The 19,702-nt window shown below is 43.6% G+C and overlaps 3 protein-coding genes across 3 annotated transcripts in view; 1 reads left to right on the top strand and 2 right to left on the bottom strand.

Annotated features, from left to right (window-relative positions):
- Nucleotides 1–5,154: 5,154 nt before the first annotated feature.
- fabp4a (fatty acid binding protein 4a) lies at nt 5,155–6,891 on the bottom strand. The gene is made up of 4 exons (XM_030413080.1): nt 6,705–6,891; nt 6,288–6,463; nt 6,054–6,155; nt 5,155–5,461 (listed from the first exon to the last, which is right to left on the bottom strand). The coding sequence occupies exons 1-4, from the start codon at nt 6,775–6,777 to the stop codon at nt 5,408–5,410; spliced, it is 405 nt and encodes a 134-aa protein (XP_030268940.1). The 5' UTR covers nt 6,778–6,891; the 3' UTR covers nt 5,155–5,407.
- A 1,259-nt stretch (nt 6,892–8,150) lies between these two features.
- On the bottom strand, nt 8,151–11,029 carry mrpl53 (mitochondrial ribosomal protein L53). The gene is made up of 3 exons (XM_030413082.1): nt 10,873–11,029; nt 9,536–9,648; nt 8,151–8,355 (listed from the first exon to the last, which is right to left on the bottom strand). The coding sequence occupies exons 1-3, from the start codon at nt 10,965–10,967 to the stop codon at nt 8,237–8,239; spliced, it is 327 nt and encodes a 108-aa protein (XP_030268942.1). The 5' UTR covers nt 10,968–11,029; the 3' UTR covers nt 8,151–8,236.
- Nucleotides 11,030–14,766: 3,737 nt separating this feature from the next.
- pag1 (phosphoprotein membrane anchor with glycosphingolipid microdomains 1) overlaps nt 14,767–19,702 on the top strand; it is a 54,417-nt gene continuing 49,481 nt past the window's right edge. Inside the window, exon 1 of the mRNA XM_030412902.1 lies at nt 14,767–15,043. The gene's annotated coding sequence lies outside the window, so the exon portion shown is untranslated. The remainder of the gene's footprint in view (nt 15,044–19,702) is intronic.

Below are 19,702 nucleotides of genomic sequence, written 5' to 3' on the forward strand. Positions count from 1 at the left end.
AGAAAGCCTCCCCTACAGTTCGGCAGGGCCTCAACTGACATAGTTTCTGCCCAGCTGTTTGGTTGCCCTCGGTGACTGATCCTGGGTCAGAATAGGTGCCACAGATCCCACGGAGAGGGTCGAGGTAAAATCAACGTGTGTTCAGTGGTTTTGAGTTAAAGTGGAGGCATATAGCTCGCAGCAGCAGGCCGTCCCCGCCCCGTAGGAGAAACCGAAGTCGGAAAAAACAAAAAAAGAGTGGGAGTGGGAATTGTGCTGTTGTCCGTGTTTTTCCTTGAAACCAAAGTCGGTCAGACGCAACATCGAGCCACAACGAAAAAGCTGACGTAAAGTTCTCGTGAAACTGCTTTTGGTGTCATTGCTTTACTGCTGACATATACTGCCAATCAATCACAGCTCAACTGTTAAGTTGCACCATCATGTGAGGAAACGATCTGTCACCTTCTACAAATAGCTGTCTGTATAACCCACCTAATCTTCGGATGTGGAAACAGTTCCTCCCTGAGTTTGTTCCCACATTTCCCGCGTTTTTTTATATTTCCTGTGATCCCCAAATACTGTTCTCCTGACCTGCTAATAGATTAGATTAGATAGACTGGGCTTATAGATAGACTGTTGTGACTGAGAATTTACTGTGGTCTACACATCATGTTCGGATCACTCTGCCCCCTCTGCTCAGCATCCCCGGATTCAAAAAACGAGTGAGTGGCTGGAATTTGCAAGTGTCCGACCTTGAACTCAGCCCCTCTGCAGTCCACGGCAAGTAAAAACCTACGAATGGCTGAAGCGACTCGAAGTCTGCGCTGGCGTGGGAATTAAAGCTCGCCCTGCACATCGTGTACGTATCTCTGGCCCCCGTCCTGTCCACTCGAACATGAAAGGTGTTTGTGTCTGACGAGGGTTTGAGTGAAGGGCAAGCAGAGGACAAGCGGAGGAAGGGTGTCAACGCTGCGGCTCAAGTGGAGCTTTCCAGATGTTATGCATAGGATGTGAGTCCATTCTTCTTAAAGTCTGAGACAATCTTTCCTTGACACTGAACAGCCCCAGTGTCAACAAGATGCCTTTGTCTATCATGAGAACACACATGCAGACAGACACACACACACATATGTGGACAAACAGCAGCCAATAAGGGGGGGAATCAGCAATTTTTATTATCTGAGTTGTGTATGAGCCACTTTCAGGGAGATGATGTATGTATAAGCCTCTTTTTTATGTATCGAAGTGTATTTTGTTGTACATGGTATTCGGGGGTGGCGCACACTTGAGTACCTATTTACAGGTTCGAGGTACAACATTTTATCATGCAACTTTCCGTCACTTTCTTCGACTCCACTACATTTTCAGAGGGAAATATTGTACGTTTTACTCTTCTGCACTCATCTGGGAGCACTGGTGGACCCCCACCGTGTCCCCATGGGCAAGAAAGTGCCCTCGATGGTGCCCTTCGAGTGGACGAAACATGGTGAAGTGCCCTCTCTTCACTACAAATATATCAAGACTTGCGGTGTGCTGGAGCCCCCTCACATTCATGTGGTGCCCTTTTTATTTATTTCGCCCCGGGGCCCCTCAAGCATCCTGAGTCCGCCACTGCCGGAGAGCTCTTAATTTGTCCACATTGGTTAATGAAGAGCTTATACCTACCAACATACCTACCTAACAAACTGTACAAGTAGAGCTGAAACAATTTGTCGGTTAATCTGTCTTTTGACAGAAAATAAATCCATGAATCATCATTTTTTTATCGTTTTCAATTTGGTTTTTATTATCAGAAAGTAAGAGAATTACGTGGTAGGTGTTTTTCGGTCTCATTACTTAATGTTTTTGATTTGAAAAAATATTTTTTAGGTTTGAACTGTTGTGAAAGCGTCACTTTGCGCTCAGTCACTGTGTAACTGTGGTGGCAGTTCTCACTACTTCATCGTAGTCATGTAAAAAAAATCAGTTGGTTTGCAGTCTAATACAAAATTGTTAAAACTGTCCTCAACCTCAACCGACTGCAACAGTAAGAATCCTGCTTTTATTATAATAATCAAGTAATAATAATCCAATGAAATGATATATGATAGGATAAAAGCCCCCACTTTTCTTGTACTTTTGATACTTTAAGCATATTTTCATGACACATATTTTACTTAACATTTTCAATTGAGGACTTCTTTTATCAGAGTGGCTCAAAGTTGAAGGGGTGTTATTAGTACTATTATTTGAGGAAAGAATGTTTTACTGATTACATGAAAAGACATGTCCGAGCTCGAGGACGTCACAGCTCCAGTTCATCCTGTTGTCCCTTTGTTTTCCACCGTCCCTCTCTCCCCGCTGACTCTCAGCAGGCCTCTCACTATCAGCTCCTTCCTGAACAGTTTCCTAATTGTGACTCTGAAACCACTCTGCTGATGTAAGGTCTGCCTCCGTCAGGACCTTTCCTCCGCGGTGGAATACCTCCCCCCTTCCCCTTTTTCTATCCTGTTTGGCCTTCAGCTGGTAGAGTATTATTTCAGATGGTCCTCAGATGCACGCTGTTGATGCGTATAGTTGTATGTTCTCTCTTCTCAAATACTTAAGATGCTGTAAGTCATCACTGAGAGCTACTTGCATATTGAGTCTAGTAGCTTGTTCAATTGTCTCCCAGTCTCCAGCTCCAGTTCCCTGTCCTGTTTTGAATAATTAAGACACGCCGAGGACTCATCAAATCAAGATGTCCGAGATGAAACAGGGAGGTGGAGATCGGCCTTGTTCCCCCCGCGGTTATTCAAACAAAGCGACGGGGACGCCTGTGGAGCACAAGCACTGCACCTGTAAGTCAATCCGGAGCAGATGTGATCTTTTCTCTCTCCGGCTGTGAGAAAAAAGGATGAGCGCGGTTATCATGTGCATACAGAACACCCATCATTTTGAAGAGTACGTACGGGCCTTAGAAGAAGATAGAAGAAGCAGCATGGTTTTGATCGAGGTGGACTGCAGAGTGCTCACAGCACGGAGGCAAGACGCAAAGTTTACGACAAGCACAACTTCATAGCCACCGTGTCCTTATCAGTTAGCACGGTATGAATTAAAAGCCATGGTACTGGTGGAAAGTGATATTCATATTCACACACATCACATTCGGGTCCCTGCTAAATGAGTCGTGGTCCGGCAATCCCTGTCACCTCCAGATTCCCAAGTACAGTAAACACAGCACATTACAGACGGCGGCTTCACTGTATGCTGAAAGTTCCTTTAAGCAAATATCAACGGCCGACCTGGGCCTAAGTTTTCTTCATGCCTGTATGCAGTAACTCAACTTTATCTGGGTATATATATTTATCATGTGAGCACAATAGACTAACGCACTGGAGCACCGTCACTCAAAAACAAGTAAAAGTTGCTTTTCACAAGCAAAAAAAAATAATCTATCAATGGAAAAAGAGAAAAATTCCCTGGTTAGTGAAAAATATGTGATAACCAAAAACCGAACTTTATGTTTGTTTGCTTGTTACCTTTACATTACCACTGAGAGCAGAAGTCAGATTTATAAGAGAGACCTGGCCGAGATAGCAACCTTACGTAACCACGGCATGTTAACATAGAAGAAAATGTGTCGAGGAAAAAATGTTAAAGTCTTTATTACACCGGCAAGCCACAGTTTTCAACCACTAGGTCTTCATCTGCGCTCCATACAACAGATAAAAGGAATGTGGCCAGATCAGTCGGTGGCAATCGTTGCCTCTGATTGGCCGGTTTTGGATTGCTCCTGCTTTTGAAGTACTCTTTTGTCCCGGTTTTCCAAGAGCATGAGCATCTACATGGTATCACACAGAGGAACCTATCCTCTTTTTCTTCTTATCAAAATGCAGCATGATACACAATAGTCCACAATGAAGCAGAGGGACAGCTGATCAAACATGGCGGCCTCGCAAGAAAACAACCACACGTCTCCCATTAAGTAGCTGCCGTCATTCGTCACTCGTCAATGCCGAGTACTTCAATACTGACCCGGGACAATTCTTTGAATCTACATGGTATCACACAGAGGAACCTATCCTCTTTTTCTTCTTATCAAAATGCAGCATGATACACAATAGTCCACAATGAAGCAGAGGGACAGCTGATCAAACATGGCGGCCTCGCAAGAAAACAACCACACGTCTCCCATTAAGTAGCTGCCGTCATTCGTCACTCGTCAATGCCGAGTACTTCAATACTGACTCTTTTTTTTTTTTTTAATCAGACAGGGGCAGTGTAACAAAGGGAAATTTCACCTCCTCCTACCGATTTGTCCAAATATCCTTTCAGGCATTAAAAACATGTCCACTGACACACTGATCCAACTCTACGCCGGTGACCTTTTGCTCGCCCGTCCGCTCTGACATTCTCATCCACTTGGCATCTCCCCAAAAGTTTGAACGCTGAACATCCTCGACCTCGGCCAGCGCCATTGTCCACACGGAGGGGGGAACAAGAGTGTTGGCCCACGATTCCACCTGTTTCAGCTGTTTGGGCTATTAGGTCCAATCAGTGTGCTATCGTCTCCCTTTTCCTGTCATGGGAAAGTGGCCGTTGCCTCTGGAACAACCCCCCCACCACCACCACACAAACACTTGACCGGTGGCCAAAGGGTGGGGACGTCTATTGGGACGACCTATAATGCTTTCTTGGTTTTCCCCGTGTACGTACAGCTGCCAGAACATGTGCAATGGGAAATGTTCGACCTCCCAAAAAAAAAGGAAGAGGGGATACATTTCCTCGCTGACCTCTCTACATGATGCTCCCAATAGTTCTAAAAAGAGTTCACATTCCTTAAGGGGCTCTCTGCCAACACACATCATACATCATCGGGACGGCTCTGACAGTTTTGACCTTTAAATAGGGAATATGTTTTGCTTTAGTCCTCCTGACAAAAATGAGGAAGCGTGAAGGGAAGCTGCGCTAGCTAAAGTAGCTGGAAAGAGTGACAGCATGGGGAATAATTACTGTAATGTTCACCGAGCATGGGAGTAAAGTTGAAGCCAGGGAGTCAGCCTTGTCAGATTAGGAAGTATGTTCCCATTAGAGCACTTTTTTTTTTTTTTTAAGGGTAGCATTCCTCGGCATGCTTTTTTGAGAGCGCCATGATTGGCACGACACCCATTTAAATAAACAGCAAAAAAAAAAAAAAAAGAGCGAGACGGCAGGTTTTTTTTCAACAAATTCTCATTTTTATTCAAATCACCACAACAATTCCAAATGAACCCAAATGTGTCATGTTGGAGAAACAGAGGCACGGAAATTTATAATTTTTTGGCAACACAGCGAAAAGATAAAGAATAAGGAGGAGCAGAACACGCTATCACTTGAGTTTGGTGGTACGCTCATTGAACTGAGCCTGTCATCCTGCGATGCGTCCGACGACGATGAGGGGGGTGGGGGTGGCCGGAGGGACTGCCGATCATGCCTCCTTCACGTACATCCTCACTGCAACCACTTCTCCCATTATGCATTTCTGTGGGGGGAAAAAGAAGAGGGGGGATCAGGGTGAGGTGAGGTGATGCTGGATTCCTGCATATGTTTGCGGTTTAGAAAAGAATTCAGTCTCCGGAGGCTCTTTGTACACAAGCCTCTGTGATATGTGTTTGATTTTCATACAGTTAATCTTACATTGTATTCCCACTGGAGTGTCTGTTGCTTATTTCTCATGAGATAATTAAACAATTCCTTTGGGTTTTTGGTCCTTATAGTACTTTTCCTAATAGAACATGAGAATTTTTTTGCAGGTTAATGTTGTTTTAATTCATTATTTTTAACCTAAGATACATGATTGCTCTCCCAGGCAGGGTGAAAACACATTAATGGTGGAAATAAGTGGTCACGGACTTGTTACATTTGCATCGGCAGCATGTTTATCACAATTTAAGCATCACATCTTACAGGAAAAGAGGCGACTGTGACTGCAGGGAGAATGATGGAGGGTGCAAGTGATGAGGTACTTTTGCGCGAACTGACTGAAAAGTGATACAGCCAGATGCTGCCGGTGTTCTTTCCCAGTAAAGAAAAAAACACACACACACACACACACACACACACAAAATCCTTACCGCTATCAACTTCCCATCAGAGACCTCCCTCTCGATATTTGTTTCTTTGCCGTCCCAGCTCTGTTTCTGCACAAGTTTGCCGTTCTCCAGAGTCACCACGGTCTGCAGGGCAACACAACACAGACAAAGCTGTTGATCCCATGACAGAAACAGCAGGCAGACCCCCCCCCCCTGGCTGTGATTTGACATCTCTCTATCTCCCCCCCCCCCCTTTCGCCCTCAGACCACACTGACCCTTGTCTTCCTGTCGTCAGCGGTGGTCTCCTCAAATGGCTCGTTGAGCTTGAACTTGATTTCGGTCGTTTTGAAGGTGCTCTGGGTCTTCATGCACACCATCCCCTGGTCGTCCACGGTCACCACCAGGTTGGGTTTGGTCCGGTTGCCCACCTGCCGGGTCGCAAAGCCCACACCTGCAGGGGAACACATTAAATATAACTGAGCAATACATGAGAATTTCAACTGCACTTACTGCAAATGGCTCCTGTGATAAATGTCACATGCTATACGTGTCACAAAAGCAACGTCTCCCACATGAAATTAACACATTTGACGTCATTTTTTTCCTTTTTTTTTTTTTTTTTTTTTTGAAAGTTGTCATAAATTACACAATTAGCAGCTGTACAAGCTAGCTCAAACTGCACCCCCTCCTACCAATTGCCTTCATGTAGTCGTCAAAGTTCTCGCTGGAAATCATCTTCCACGTCCCGACAAACTTCTCAACCATTTTTGCAGGGGTTTTTTTTTTTTTTTTTTTCTGAAGTGATATCCTCAACAACAACAAGCAGCGGAGTGACTCCGGGTTCGACTCTCCACTGTGGGAACGGACTCGGTTTTAAAGGGTCAGCCCGACGTCCAGCGAAGCGGCAGGAGCCAATCACAGCCGCCTACGTCACGTGACGGGTCGCCGAGATCCCGCCTCCAGCCTCCCTCAAGCTGCTAGCATCCCTGACTGAATGAGCTCTCTCATAAATGTGCTGTTTAATTGTTTTTTTTGGTTTTTTTCCAGAAAAACGTCACATCCTCATACTGTTTTAATTTGTATTTTGATCTAAACGTGTGTCTCTCACTACTCTGCATCATTAAAAGTCAATGAAATATATAAATAATTATATAATTATTATCCTAGCATGCAGCAACAACACATCCCATGAGCATAAAAGCAAGTAGCGCGCTGTCATTTGGGTTGCCAGGTTGTGAAAAATCCCTGTTTAACCACTTACTTCTATATCTCACAATCCAGAGCAAAAGTCACATTTTAACCACTTATCATTCGCAACTGCAAACTCCATGATTAATGCACTTTGAATGAATTATTCACATTCGTGTTGCAGACCTAATGGTTTGTTAGACAGTGAATAAACGCATTAGCATTTCCATAATGAATTAGTAACATTTGTGATTGTTAATGTGAAATTATTAATGGCTACAACTGATCTGTAAAGCCTGAATCAATTATTAACTAATTAGGGCATTAGTTACAACTTGTAAAACATTTTACATTAGGCTGTGGTAGGAATTTTGGCTCCCAGTATAGTAGAAGACATTAATGTTATTTAGCTTCTGAATGGCAAGTCCCATTAAAAAGAAAAAAACATTGCTGTAATAACAGTGCATCAATAGAGAAAACCAGCAAAGTTACAGATGCTAATGAAACAGAGAGTAGTGATCAGAGAGGACAGTATTTCAGTTATCTATAACTAGGTCAAAGGTGTTTTTTTTCTTTTCAGCGCATCCGAGACTCTGCCAAATTACATTCAGGCCTGCTGTGTCAAAGGTTGGAGCTTGCATAATGTTCTCTCAAACGCTGGAATGGTCTCTTTTATCAGTAAAATCGCACATTATGCAAGGACACACCATGAACCGGTACTGATCACAGCACGTTTTTATAGCGTTTCAACTGATGTATTTAACAAGGAGGAAATAAGCATGACACATAAGCTGATGCGGCTGCTGTCGAAACTATTTCCCCCTAACATGAGAGTGCAATGCATTTTCAATTTGACAGTAGAGAACATCTGGTCTTTAAACGGGTGAGGAATCTGAAATAACTCAAGGAGCAGCGGCAGTAAGTCAAAGGTCAATTCACACCAGGACCACTGCATTTAAATGAAATACTTTAATTATAAACATCCAAGAATATACACATAAATACAGATGAATTCACACATATAACGCGAGGCTCATCATTTCTTTGCGGCAGTTTTTGCCTGTGGATCCTTGGATGTGCACTGGGACTGAAACGCACTCAGCATCTCCGTGCTGGTCAGTTTTGCCCCCTTCATCACCAGCCTATCTCCATCCACTGTAGAGAGAAAGACAAAGACACAATGAGATGACTCATGAAGCCACAATGACTGGTCTCTGTGTAAAGGGAGTACAAGAAGGGAAAAGGTGAAAAGTTAACTCTGTGCAAAAGTGAAGGATCACACAATGGACCACATCCTTATAACATTCTGCTGAACTATGGCAGACATTTTTACTTTTGGTAAATACTTGACTCATTGTGCGTGGGCGATACTTACTACATAATATCAGGCAGTAACAACAACAGCATGGAATTCCAAGACTACAGGTCAGACAGTCCTGAGTGTATCCTACATGTTGTGAAGCATGTGAAGAGACACACATTTTTATAGATTTTATGCCTTTTGCCAATTACACCCACCAGTATACCATAGGGGTTTCACTGGATCAAGTTCATATATATATATATATATATATATATATATATATATATATATATATATATATATATATATATATATATATATATATATATATATATATATATATATATATATACATACACACACACACACACACAATGTAAGGGGATATGTTAAGCCCACATGGACCCACTGTAACAGGTCAATACGTTGTTGTCAAGCACTGTCTCAAGTGAGTGAAGTGGATAACTCCCAGAGGGTCCGCAGTATCTTCTCACTACTTTAACATACAGATAATAATAAAATAATCAATCAATATCAAGTCTGAAGAGATTATGTCATAAAGTAATTTATGCGGTCTCCAGAGGCATTACGATGCCTTTAGTTTTAGGGGGTTTTTTTGGTGGCCATCTCTCTCCATCTCTCTCTCAGCCGAAACTTCCCAAATGCGTTAGTGTTAAAATGTTTTCATTAAAGAAACTATTTGTAAGACAGTTGATTGCCCAGTCTCGCTCAAAGGTTGTCAAATTACTGGCGCTTTGGGCAGGTGGCCTACACGACCTAGCAAAACCAAAGCATGAGTATTTGAGACCTTTGAATGAAACGATAGGCTTTCTTCCTTCAGAACTGCTTTTCGCATCTTTAATATCACCCGCATGCGGTTTTACAAATGCAAAATTCAACATCCTCTCCTTGATAACCACTCCATCTTACACGTGCTATTCCTTTGGAGTGTAAAAACAATTCTGGAAATTTTGCCATAAAAATCTATTATATCTTCTTACACGGATTTGAATGTGGAAAAGTAATACTCACAGTAAGTTATATCCACTACAGGTTCAGACTTGTCGTGTTTCACTGTGGTTACCACTTCACAGTTCATGTTGGTCGATCTGGCCTTCTCTGAGCCCACCATGGCCAGGAACTCCCTGTGGGGCAATTAGAGCACATGACAGACTGATTACATTAAGTACATTTAAATGGAGCTGGCGCTGGCGACTCATCCAGGGAGTACCCTGGCCTTCGCCCATAGAGTCAGTGGATTTGGCCCCAGTACCCCCGCTCCACCTTGAAAAAAGGTGGTATAAAAGCGGTAACATCACCCGCGACCCGCATGGATAAAGCGGAAGAAAACGAAACGAAACATTTAAATGGAGTATTTTTACAATGTGGTATTGCAACATTTACTTGGGTAATGGATCTGAATAGCTCTTTCTCTGCTGCTTTAATGATAGACCAGAGCTCAGGAATAAGGATTGCCTGATCCCCGATGCAAATAAAATGCAACATGGGGCAAGTGAAATGAGCAACTCCCGACCATACCTTTTTCGATTCGACACTGTGTCTTCAGTCTTTGTTGTTGCTTGACTGTCACTAATATATAGTCAAATTTGTATGGGGGCAGGTAGAAATTAACTTCAGGCAATGAGATTTCTACTCAACTGCCTGAGTAAAACAATACATTAATGCTGAACCCTTTAGAGACAATGGTAGTTCACATATAGAGCTTACCTCTTGCATCATTATACCAAACACAAAAATAAAATAGGTTTTATTTTGGATCCTATTCAAGTTGTCCAAAGGTTGAACAATAAAAAATAAAATGACAAATGTTTTCATTTGTTTAGCTTTATTTGACCTGATTTGATGAATGGGGGGGGAGGGTACCTTAAAATTTTAGGATTCCAATATAGATCAGCTCAACTAGCCAGAATTAGGTTAAAACAGCTGTGTTAGTGTGCAGGTACATTTTACACTATTTAATCTTAACAAACTTAATAAACACATAGTTGAGCCTTTTCCTGCAGCAGGTAGCGTTATTAAAGAGGAATGGTAATTAATACAAAGTATAGTATTAGGGTTAACCTGGCTGTGTAGAGAAGGAAAATAAGTAATACGAAACCCGTACGTCGAAGGGACGACAACACAAACTCTCCACAGCCACATCCCAGGCCCCAATCATCCCACTAAACAAAAACAAGTTATTAGCTAGCTAACTAAAACACAGCCTGAAGACTGCACTGGCTAGTTAGCTAACATAGCTAGCTCATCTCGTAGCAGCGATGCTGTTTTGGAAACACCTTCCCTGACGGTTTATCTACAGTCTCCGTGACTTTCCCACACGACAGCACATTAAAACACGCACTTCTTACCGCGTGGACCGGACATTAGACTCAAACGGAGAAAACTGAATCGCTATTTTCTTCACAGCCTTCAAAACCACGGTCGCTTTACTGGAAGCCGCCATGTTTGATATTGTTGACCTCCGCTGTGACGTAGAACGGCGCCTCTCGCGTGAGCCACCAGAGGGCGCCAGAGGATAGAGAGCTCACCTGTGCGAGGCAGCTGAGAGGGAAACTGACAGAGATAAGGCACAAAATGTCACAAACTGCCAGCTGGGTTTTATTTGAGCCATGACTACCTCATACATTTAGGATTAACTGATGATAACGATGGCGTTATTGATGATTTAGGTTATGTTCTTTAAACATGTTCATTTGTTCAATCTGTATTTAGACCTAATCCTCTGCCACTTGTAATATTTTCACCTCCACCTCCACAGTTTCGTTAACATGCAGGCTCATGAAAGTCAAAAATGTGTTTTCCTGCCATGCAATCCTTCAAAATCCTTGACAATATTGGAATTGCGTCTTGTATCTGCTCTTCGAGATCTGGCGCATTAACATTTGTGAGGTGAGGCGTGTAATTTATTGGCTGCGATGCTTGTGTGTCTTATGTGTAAATGCGTTTCCAACATTGGGGTCTAGAGAAGGTGTTATTCAGAGTGAGATCGCTTGTTTGGGCGTTGAGTATCAGCTCCTGCGGATGTCGTGTTGTACAACCACATTCCTGCTCTCTCCTGTAATGTCAGGTGTCCCTGTGAGCTCACAGTGATAGTTAACAGATGACAACAGTAGTAGTGGGATTAACAGTCTTTGTATGGAGGTTTTAAATGCAACATAAAGTATAGATAGGTAGCCTAAACAGCAACAATTCTCTCATTATGGCATGACAAAGATCATTAAAGCCAACCCACGGGGAAAGTGACTGTGGCACCTCCCTGTAATCATCTGACAAACGATGCCACAGAGCAGAATTACGTTAGGAGAGGGAGAGCGGAGGGGTCTGTCAGGCACTAAGTCAATAAAGGAGGTGCTGCTCTCCAAATAGACAATCAAACGGACACATCTCATAATCAAATAGACCAGGATGGGGAAAATGGTCCCCAGCTACCGCTACTTCCTGCACTCAGCAGATGAAAAAGGGTCAAAAGCCTGTCAGGGTTTTAAAAACATGTCAGAAATGGAAATGCATTTGAATTTTGACCGTGTTAGCGCTTCAGTCAAATGTAATCAGGGCATGAATTGCTTCAGTAATGGGGGAGTTCTTGCAGCACGAAATCAAAACAACAATTACGCACTTTTTTTTTGTGAGGGAAGGCTGTCAAATTTGATTTTCGTAGTTGAAGGTATAACCTTGTGCCTGTGTTTTGTCAGCAGTTCCAGTATAATTTCTCAATAAACTTATAATTAAAGGGTAACTCCACCAATTTTACACAATAAAATCTGTTTACAGGTTTTGATAAACTGCCTCCATTGATGTCACTCAGAAGCTAAGATGTATTGTGGGTAACGTAGGCGTCAGGAAGCATCGCATGCTCAAAATCATTATGGCAGAAGAGTTATTAACTTTTTACTTCAACGCTTTTGTCTTCCTTTTTTCAAAACCTAGTGCCTACATTACCCATAATGCACTTAAGCTAAAGTGCTTAAACTTAAAGGGTAAATTCCCAAATTTGGCACATTAAACAGTGTGTTTACAGGACTAGTGCATGGGTGAAAACAAAAAGTAGTAGAAAGCCTTTTGTGCCTCCAGGGGAAGCTGCTTTGTGTAAGTTGTATTGTGGGTAATGTAGGCGTCAGGAAGCAGCGCACGCCTCTAACATTTTTGGATTCATTATGGACAGTTTACAAACAAATGACCAAAACTGATACAGCAAAGCAGAGATAGCTACTTTTTTCATACCATGCTCCCTTCTTCTTTTTCAAAACCGTTTGCCTGCATTACTCACAATGCAACATAGCCACTGAGTGACATCACTGGAGGCAATTTATCAGATCACATGCGGCTTCCTCTCGAGCCACGAAGGGCTTCATACTATTTTCTCACACTTGCAGAAGAACTCCCTGTGAACACACTCTAATGTGTACAGTTGGTGTTATTGGTGGAGTCGTCCTTTAAGTTGCATTGACTGACTTTATTTTTTTTAAAAAAGACATTACGCTGCATACTAATCTTGTTTGAAAAAAAAAAAGAAAAAAGTAAGCATTGTGTTCTTACTTCCCTGTCCTCTGGTCACCAGCGCTGGGTATTTATAGACGCCCCGTTTTAAGGGCGTGTGAAGAACAAATGTGTTTTTCTCAGATCAGCACACCCCAGAGCTTGCACAATTTATCCTAACTTCAGCACGCCTCGAGTCTCTTTCCTGAGCGTCCGACAGTTCGACCCAGCCCGTGACAGTTTGACAGTGGCGGCACGGGGCTCCAAATTTAGACACACGGCTACTGAGAGGCAGAAGCATTTCCTATAGACTCCCCACACCCACTACAACACACAAAGATACTTATTAAGTAGCTGTACTGTAAGTCCAGGAGTAAGAAGGTGGGGAAGAGGGCGCTCAGAAACAATGAATGCTCAAGGGGACTGCTGGCCTCAAAGAAAACACGGGTATTGTCCTGGTTCAGGATTTCATCTATCAAGTTCTCTGCCTGAGCACAATACTAAGTAAAGAAATGATCTTCCAATGAAACTGAACTGGTGCTGAGCGTGTTCTGCCCGTGACCTTTTGGAAACCTAACGTGCTGCTCGTGTTATGAGAGTGTTAAACATGGAGCTGCTCCGGCAGAGATTATAACAATGTATGCGAGAACACTCAGGAGTTTCATGGGAAATACCAGTGCAGTTGCAGGAAAGGTATTTCCCCCCCTTGAGAGCAGCACAGCATTCATTATACCAGTAGGTATTCAGGTTCTGGCTCTCTGAGGAACTCCCAGAAGTCCTCAGGGTTTCCCCAGGGGCGTGAAGAACATAAATTCACAGCATCACTGACTGAGACTGATCGTAATAAACAGGAGTGCACTAGTTTTATGATTCTCTCGACATGTGAACTATAACTAAACGTGTTGCTCATAAATCACAAGGTCGTCATCATCTTGTATGCCGCGCTCCGCCAAGCAAACTGTTCTGGTTTCAAGTGCCTGTGTTTTAAATAACAAGCCTCAACAAAGCTTTTTTGGAGTGTCAGGGAGCGATGCTGCTCTGTAGTCTGGTGGCACGACAGTGGATACTTGTTTAACTCCACTGCCTTTATTTCAATACTTTAGTTGACTAGTAACTATGCTGAATTGAAGCCAATGCAGTGCATTTGAATTTTTTTAATGCTTTTTTTAAAAAAAAATGACATATGGTCAAAGGGTAACATCCCAGTTGAAGACAGTAGGGTTTAGGAAAGAGAAAAAATAGGTGATGAAAAACAAATGAAGAAATAGAAAAAACAAAAAAAGATGAAGAAGCCCTGACAATAAATTAAGTAATTAATTGGTTTATTTAATTGACATTTAGAAGTAACACACATGTCTCTAATCAAGAAAATTTACACAGTATACAAATAGAAGTTAATATATGTATGATTTAGTTTTACTTGCACTTTTGATGCTAAACATTTCATATGAGATGCACTTTGACTGAGGTGCTTCTTATAGTTGACTCTTAAGAAATATTTCATCTCATCTTCCCTTTTACACAAATATCATCTTTCTTTAAATGTTTCCATATAGACCACTAGAAAAAAAAGGCTATTCAAAATCTTCTAGTCTTAAAACTCTTTAATAGAAAATCAACCTTATCTAAAATTCCCCTCATCCCCAGCCAGTGGCCACCTTGTGTTTCAGCACTTTCTGAGACTTCTCAGTCAAGTTTGGAGCCACCGCGGACTACATCTCCCAGGAAGCTTTGCGCGGCAGCTCTCGCGCACTCCTCCTCCTCCTCCTCCTCCCAACAGCGTCCAGGCTGCCGGAGCTCAGAGCGGAGCGGCAGACTGATGAGCAGCCCCGCGTCTCCGTTGCGTCCAGAAAATGTGCGCAGGCTGAAGAAGGGAGTCCCGTCGCTGTTCACACACACAGAAAAACAAACACCGCTCTCACTTTCTTTAATGCAGCACCGGAGGAGGCTTCAGACGGAGGACAGACGAAACAAACCCAACAGCCACTTTCTGTGAGGAGCAGACACTGACTGCCGACTGCTGCGGAGAGTCGTCCCTCTCTGGTAGGAGCTCGTTTTTTTCGTGTCTTATGTTTTTTTGCGGCTGCGTGTGAAAGTTGTCGTCTTCTTTATTATCCATCCCATCACTGCTGCACCGCTGAGGTTGTGTGTGTATGTGTCCGTGAGTGTGTGTGTGTATGTGTGTGTGTGCGGAGGGACGCGTCGGGAAACTTCACTGACTGTGTGTTAGTAGTTGAGAGACTGCGGCAGCGGCGGTGGTCGCAGGCTGAAGCCAAATGTGAGAAGTGGTGACCGTCGACTTGTTGCCTTCCACTTGACCCTGTCGCGTTTTCTGCTAATATGAAACAGAGACACTGATATTTGTGTGAGCTGCTCTCTCTCTCTCTCTCTCTCTCCCAGTCTCTCTCTCCTCTGCCCTCCTCATTCGGTCAAGGCATTAGGTTCGTTTCAAACGGTGGGTTTTTCCTCCTGAGAACAGCTTGATTATTATCTCATGGAAAAGATAAACATTTCTTTGTTGGATTATTATCTCACTGATATTGTAGATATTAAAATTCTACTACACGGTGCCTCTTTTGAAGGTGGCGCCTGTCAAATTCATACTCAAAACAAACGGAGCTCCAAAGTATCCCCTAACTGTAGCCGCCGTTAGCTCGTTAGCTGGTTTAGCCGTGCATCTAGTGGTCCAGACCGGGAGCACCAGGTGTGTGTTGGTGTTCAGGCCACTAGCACAGGAGCTTTTGATGTGATTAGGGTTTATTGCAAAAGTGTTGTTTCTTTACAATCTGTTCATAACTGTCGTTAATTTTTGATGAAATTGCGCCTGAAAAGGGACAAGAACAGAGATTATGACATGTTATTAACGGACTTCACCTGAGGATGAAATGTCTGCAATATCTTCTCTGTTTGTTAAAGTGAGATAGGCCTGTACTTGTTGGTTGGATGCAAATCAACTTCCCCGCAGTGACAGACAGACAGACTGGTTTTAATCACAGACACGCATACGGGCTACCCCCATATATTGTATGATGAACCATGAAAGATGGTCGTGTGCTTGTGTGTGTGAGTTGCAAAGCCCTCTGGGTAAACCTCAGCAGACGTGCTTAAACAGCACCGTCCTCGCCGACGCTGACGAGTACATGACACCTCTGTCTGTAGAAATGCATGCACTCACCAACATGCGTGATGCGTGATGGAGCACACGCGCGTTCTCCGACCGTCTTTTCCTCTGTAAATGTAAATTTCATCTCTGCTGACCTGCCAAATAAATAAAACACCCCTTTTTTCACACTCTGTCAGTTCTACTTGAGTTCTGCCCCCCCCCCCCCCCCCCCCCCCCCGTCACACACACACACACACACACACACACACACACCCATGGGCACACGGCGCCAAATGCCACCGATAGAAACCCCCCCTCTCTCCCCTCTCCTCCCTCAGTCTGTGCTGATGCTGTTGAATAGGAACTGTTGGCAGCTCATCCACCCTGCAGCGGACTGGCTTTCACAGAAGTTGACATTCACTTCGGCAAACAACAATTTGCACTTTGTTTTATAAGCTTCCCTTTGCTTTCACTGCACTTCCTCGTTGTTCTATGCTCAAACATTAATGAATTTGGTATTTCCCTGACATCTCTTAATAGGAACACAGTGAATAAACAGCCGCCGCTCGGCTTCGAAAAACCGGCGACGGGCTGTGATCTGAATCCTAAATGTGTAACCGAGCCTGAAATGAGCGCAGGGTTCCTTGTGCAAACATCGCACGGCGGTCGCACAATCCCCTAAAAAAATTAAATAAAATCCTCCAAATGCTCACCGTGCTTTGTTTGCATTGTATTGTAGTTGCTGGCGGTCTTTGGCAGCTTAGAGCCGCCACATGTCAGGGTCAGAGCTGGATGTCAAATATGTGACCGAATCTCTCTCGCTCTCTCACAGATGTCAGAGTGTGTGGCGGGCGAATGTGAGAGGACAGCAGCCACGCCAAATGCTTTGTGACAGTTTTAACTCCGGAGTATTCATAGCGTGCTGCTAATGCTGGTATTTGGATGGAGACAAGGTCGGGGACGTGCAGCTGTTGCACGTAAGAAGGGAGAAGCCAAAAAGGGCCAAGAGCGTTCACCAACGACAGAGTGTGTCGCTTTGGGGGAGCCTTTTGTTCAGCCGCCCTTAATTGAAAAGATTGCACTCAAGCTGTCCAAACATTTTCCTCACACTACATCCACACTGCGCAGCTTTTCAAGTTTTGTGTCAGCTCTGTTTCTGGTTTTCAGTGGGAAGCTGGAGTCAGTAGCCGGTCAGCTTAGCTTAGCTTAAAGACTGGAAAATGGGCAGGAACAGTTAGACTGGCACTCTCTAAAGCCTAGCAGCACCTTTGACACGTTCTAGATATTAACACAATGCATCTCGTTTGTTTATCGGTACAGAACCCAAAGCGAGAAAATGTCAAGTTGCGTTTATTGCCGAGCAACCAGCAGCCGAAACTCCAGGAAGTCACCGCTTCTGGCCAACAAACTGTCTGGCACACAACCCCCCTCCGAAAATCACAACTTGTCATTTTTATTCTCCAGTCTTTGGATGGGAAAAACAGAAAAGATTAGGGTCGAGCCGATGGATGATCATTGTAGTATCATGATGTCAAAAGGGCCCCCCAGCAGAGAGCACAAAAAAAGCAGTATGTCCCCTCAGAGTTGCCCTAAGTCAGGAGCTGTCCGTGTTTGTGAGAGAAAGATGACAAGGGGTTTGTTGCTACTCAACGCGCTAACGTTACGTCTCCATGTCTGAGAGCTGACTTCCTCCGCTGGTGACAGGAGACAGTTTTTTCTTCCCTGGCTGGGTGGGACAGTCAGAGGTTGCTGTCAGAACAACAGTGGTGAACAGTGTTGACTACAGTGGTCTGCTAGTGAGCAACTCCTGCCTTGGGGAAGCACTGCCTCGAATACACAGACACATAATGTCTCCCCTCTGATTTACGATTGAATTAAGGGGGCTAAAGATTTCCATTTCTATGATCTGCTAATTGAACTGTGGGTATAAAGGAATAAACTGTTTCCCAAAGGATCAGACTTTCCCTTTATGTGTTAGTCCGTTGCTTTAAGGAAAATTTCAGAACAGAATCCTTCAAATCTTTTTTTAACCTCAGCAGGCCTATTTACTCCTCGATGTAGGCTTTTGAGTCACATCACCTCGTGGTAAAACTACTTTGTAGAAAGTCATTTGCATGACCTGAACGCTTCCCTGTTCAGGAGGAGCGAGGCTGAACAGCTGCCTCTAATTCTGCTCTCATTAAAACTGCTCCTAATGTGTCTGGACTGATCGAGAACACAGTGATGTGGCTGTGCTGGGCCCCGGCGTCTTACGGCTGAGAGGCAAAGTATAATCGCACTCTGTCCGACTGCTGTAAAAGTAGAGTTTCATCATAGGCTGTCAAGATTGTCGCTTAGCAGACTATACACATTTCACACTCACTTAGGCTTTAACAATCAAAAGATCCTCGTCCCCGTCATTGGTAGGCAAACAGCGGAGCGTTCGACTCTGCAACCCCAGGTTTTGCAATTACCCTGCACGCCCTGTTTGACATCCCTGTCCATCTGAGACGAACACCTCGGGGATTGGACTTGGGATTGAGTACGGAGGAGACGCGTGTTGCTGTGACTACCAAAGATTTTTTGGTTAAATGTCAAGCTTGCCTTGGATTGAGCAGGATTCAGAGGTGAAAATGGAAAATACTGACATTTGCTGTTGTTGGGAAGAGTATTTCTTCTTTCGTTGAGCTCGGACGGGGAAAATAGAGGAGACCTGTCAAGCCTTTTTCATTTCTTCCCTTCCCCTCGGTGTGTTATATCGGTTCTTGTGCATGTAAAAGGTCTGTAAAGTTAAAAAGGCCAAAGCTCCCGCCAACAGAAGCTCCTCTCTCCCACTGAAAAGAATGTTCCTTAAACGCCTCGTCAGTAGTCCCGCCTTGTTTTCCAAGATTTTCTGGTTTTACACTACATCACCACATTGCACATTTGCATAATCTATGCTTATAATCTTGGTAGAAGTGATGCTGTTTTAAGGCTGAAAACACAACAGAGCCAACCTGAGATGAGTTGAGCGATGCTGGCTCAGGCATGTGTGAATTGACCAATCAGAGCAGACTTGTCATTCAGGAGTGTAGGGGCCTTAAAGAGACAGGAGCTAAAACAGAATTTCAGACAGAGGGAGAATACCATGCTGCAGTACAGGGCAGAAGGAGAAAACGGATGTGTTTTTTAAGGATTAAAGCATGTAAACCAATTCTAGTAGTAACCCAAAATAAAATATCAACCTGAAAATGAGCATTATGTCTCCTTTATTATAATTATTATCCTTACAGATTTTAATTAATATGTTTTTATCCACTAAAACATCATCTTTAATGGACATAAATCCGGATGACGTGTTCCAGGTTGGCCTCAACCTTACATTGCTAAGCTTAAAGTTGTTTTGAACTTGTGGGTTCTCACCTTGTGAGATGTGTGTGTGAGTGTGTGTGTGTGTGTGTGTGGTTCCAATTTCTTTGCAAAAACAAAATAGCAGTGAACAACAGTGTGGTCGTGGGATGCCTCTGTGGCCTAGCTGCAAACTGTCAAGGAAACACCCTGTGTACTTATTATGAACACGCAGCTTAATGGAGCGAGCGAACTGGGTTTCAGTTTCTATTCCCACCACTGCATAAAAGCCG

Source organism: Sparus aurata, chromosome 3 (genome assembly GCF_900880675.1).
Source record: "Sparus aurata chromosome 3, fSpaAur1.1, whole genome shotgun sequence".
Taxonomy (NCBI): Eukaryota; Metazoa; Chordata; class Actinopteri; order Spariformes; family Sparidae; genus Sparus; species Sparus aurata.

Bases quoted from the DNA above. Each gene is read 5' to 3' on its own strand.
- fabp4a (XM_030413080.1), bottom strand. From the start codon at position 6,777: ATGGTTGAGAAGTTTGTCGGGACGTGGAAGATGATTTCCAGCGAGAAC. The intron at 6,156-6,287 runs GTCAGTGTGGTC...GTTGCCCTGCAG, and splicing joins CTGACGACAGGAAGACAAGG to ACCGTGGTGACTCTGGAGAA. The intron at 5,462-6,053 runs GTAAGGATTTTG...TTCCCCCCACAG, and splicing joins CTGATGGGAAGTTGATAGCG to AAATGCATAATGGGAGAAGT.
- mrpl53 (XM_030413082.1), bottom strand. From the start codon at position 10,967: ATGGCGGCTTCCAGTAAAGCGACCGTGGTTTTGAAGGCTGTGAAGAAA. The intron at 9,649-10,872 runs GTAAGAAGTGCG...ATTGCCCCACAG, and splicing joins TCTAATGTCCGGTCCACGCG to GGAGTTCCTGGCCATGGTGG. The intron at 8,356-9,535 runs GTGAGTATTACT...TTCTCTCTACAG, and splicing joins TGTAGTGGATATAACTTACT to TGGATGGAGATAGGCTGGTG.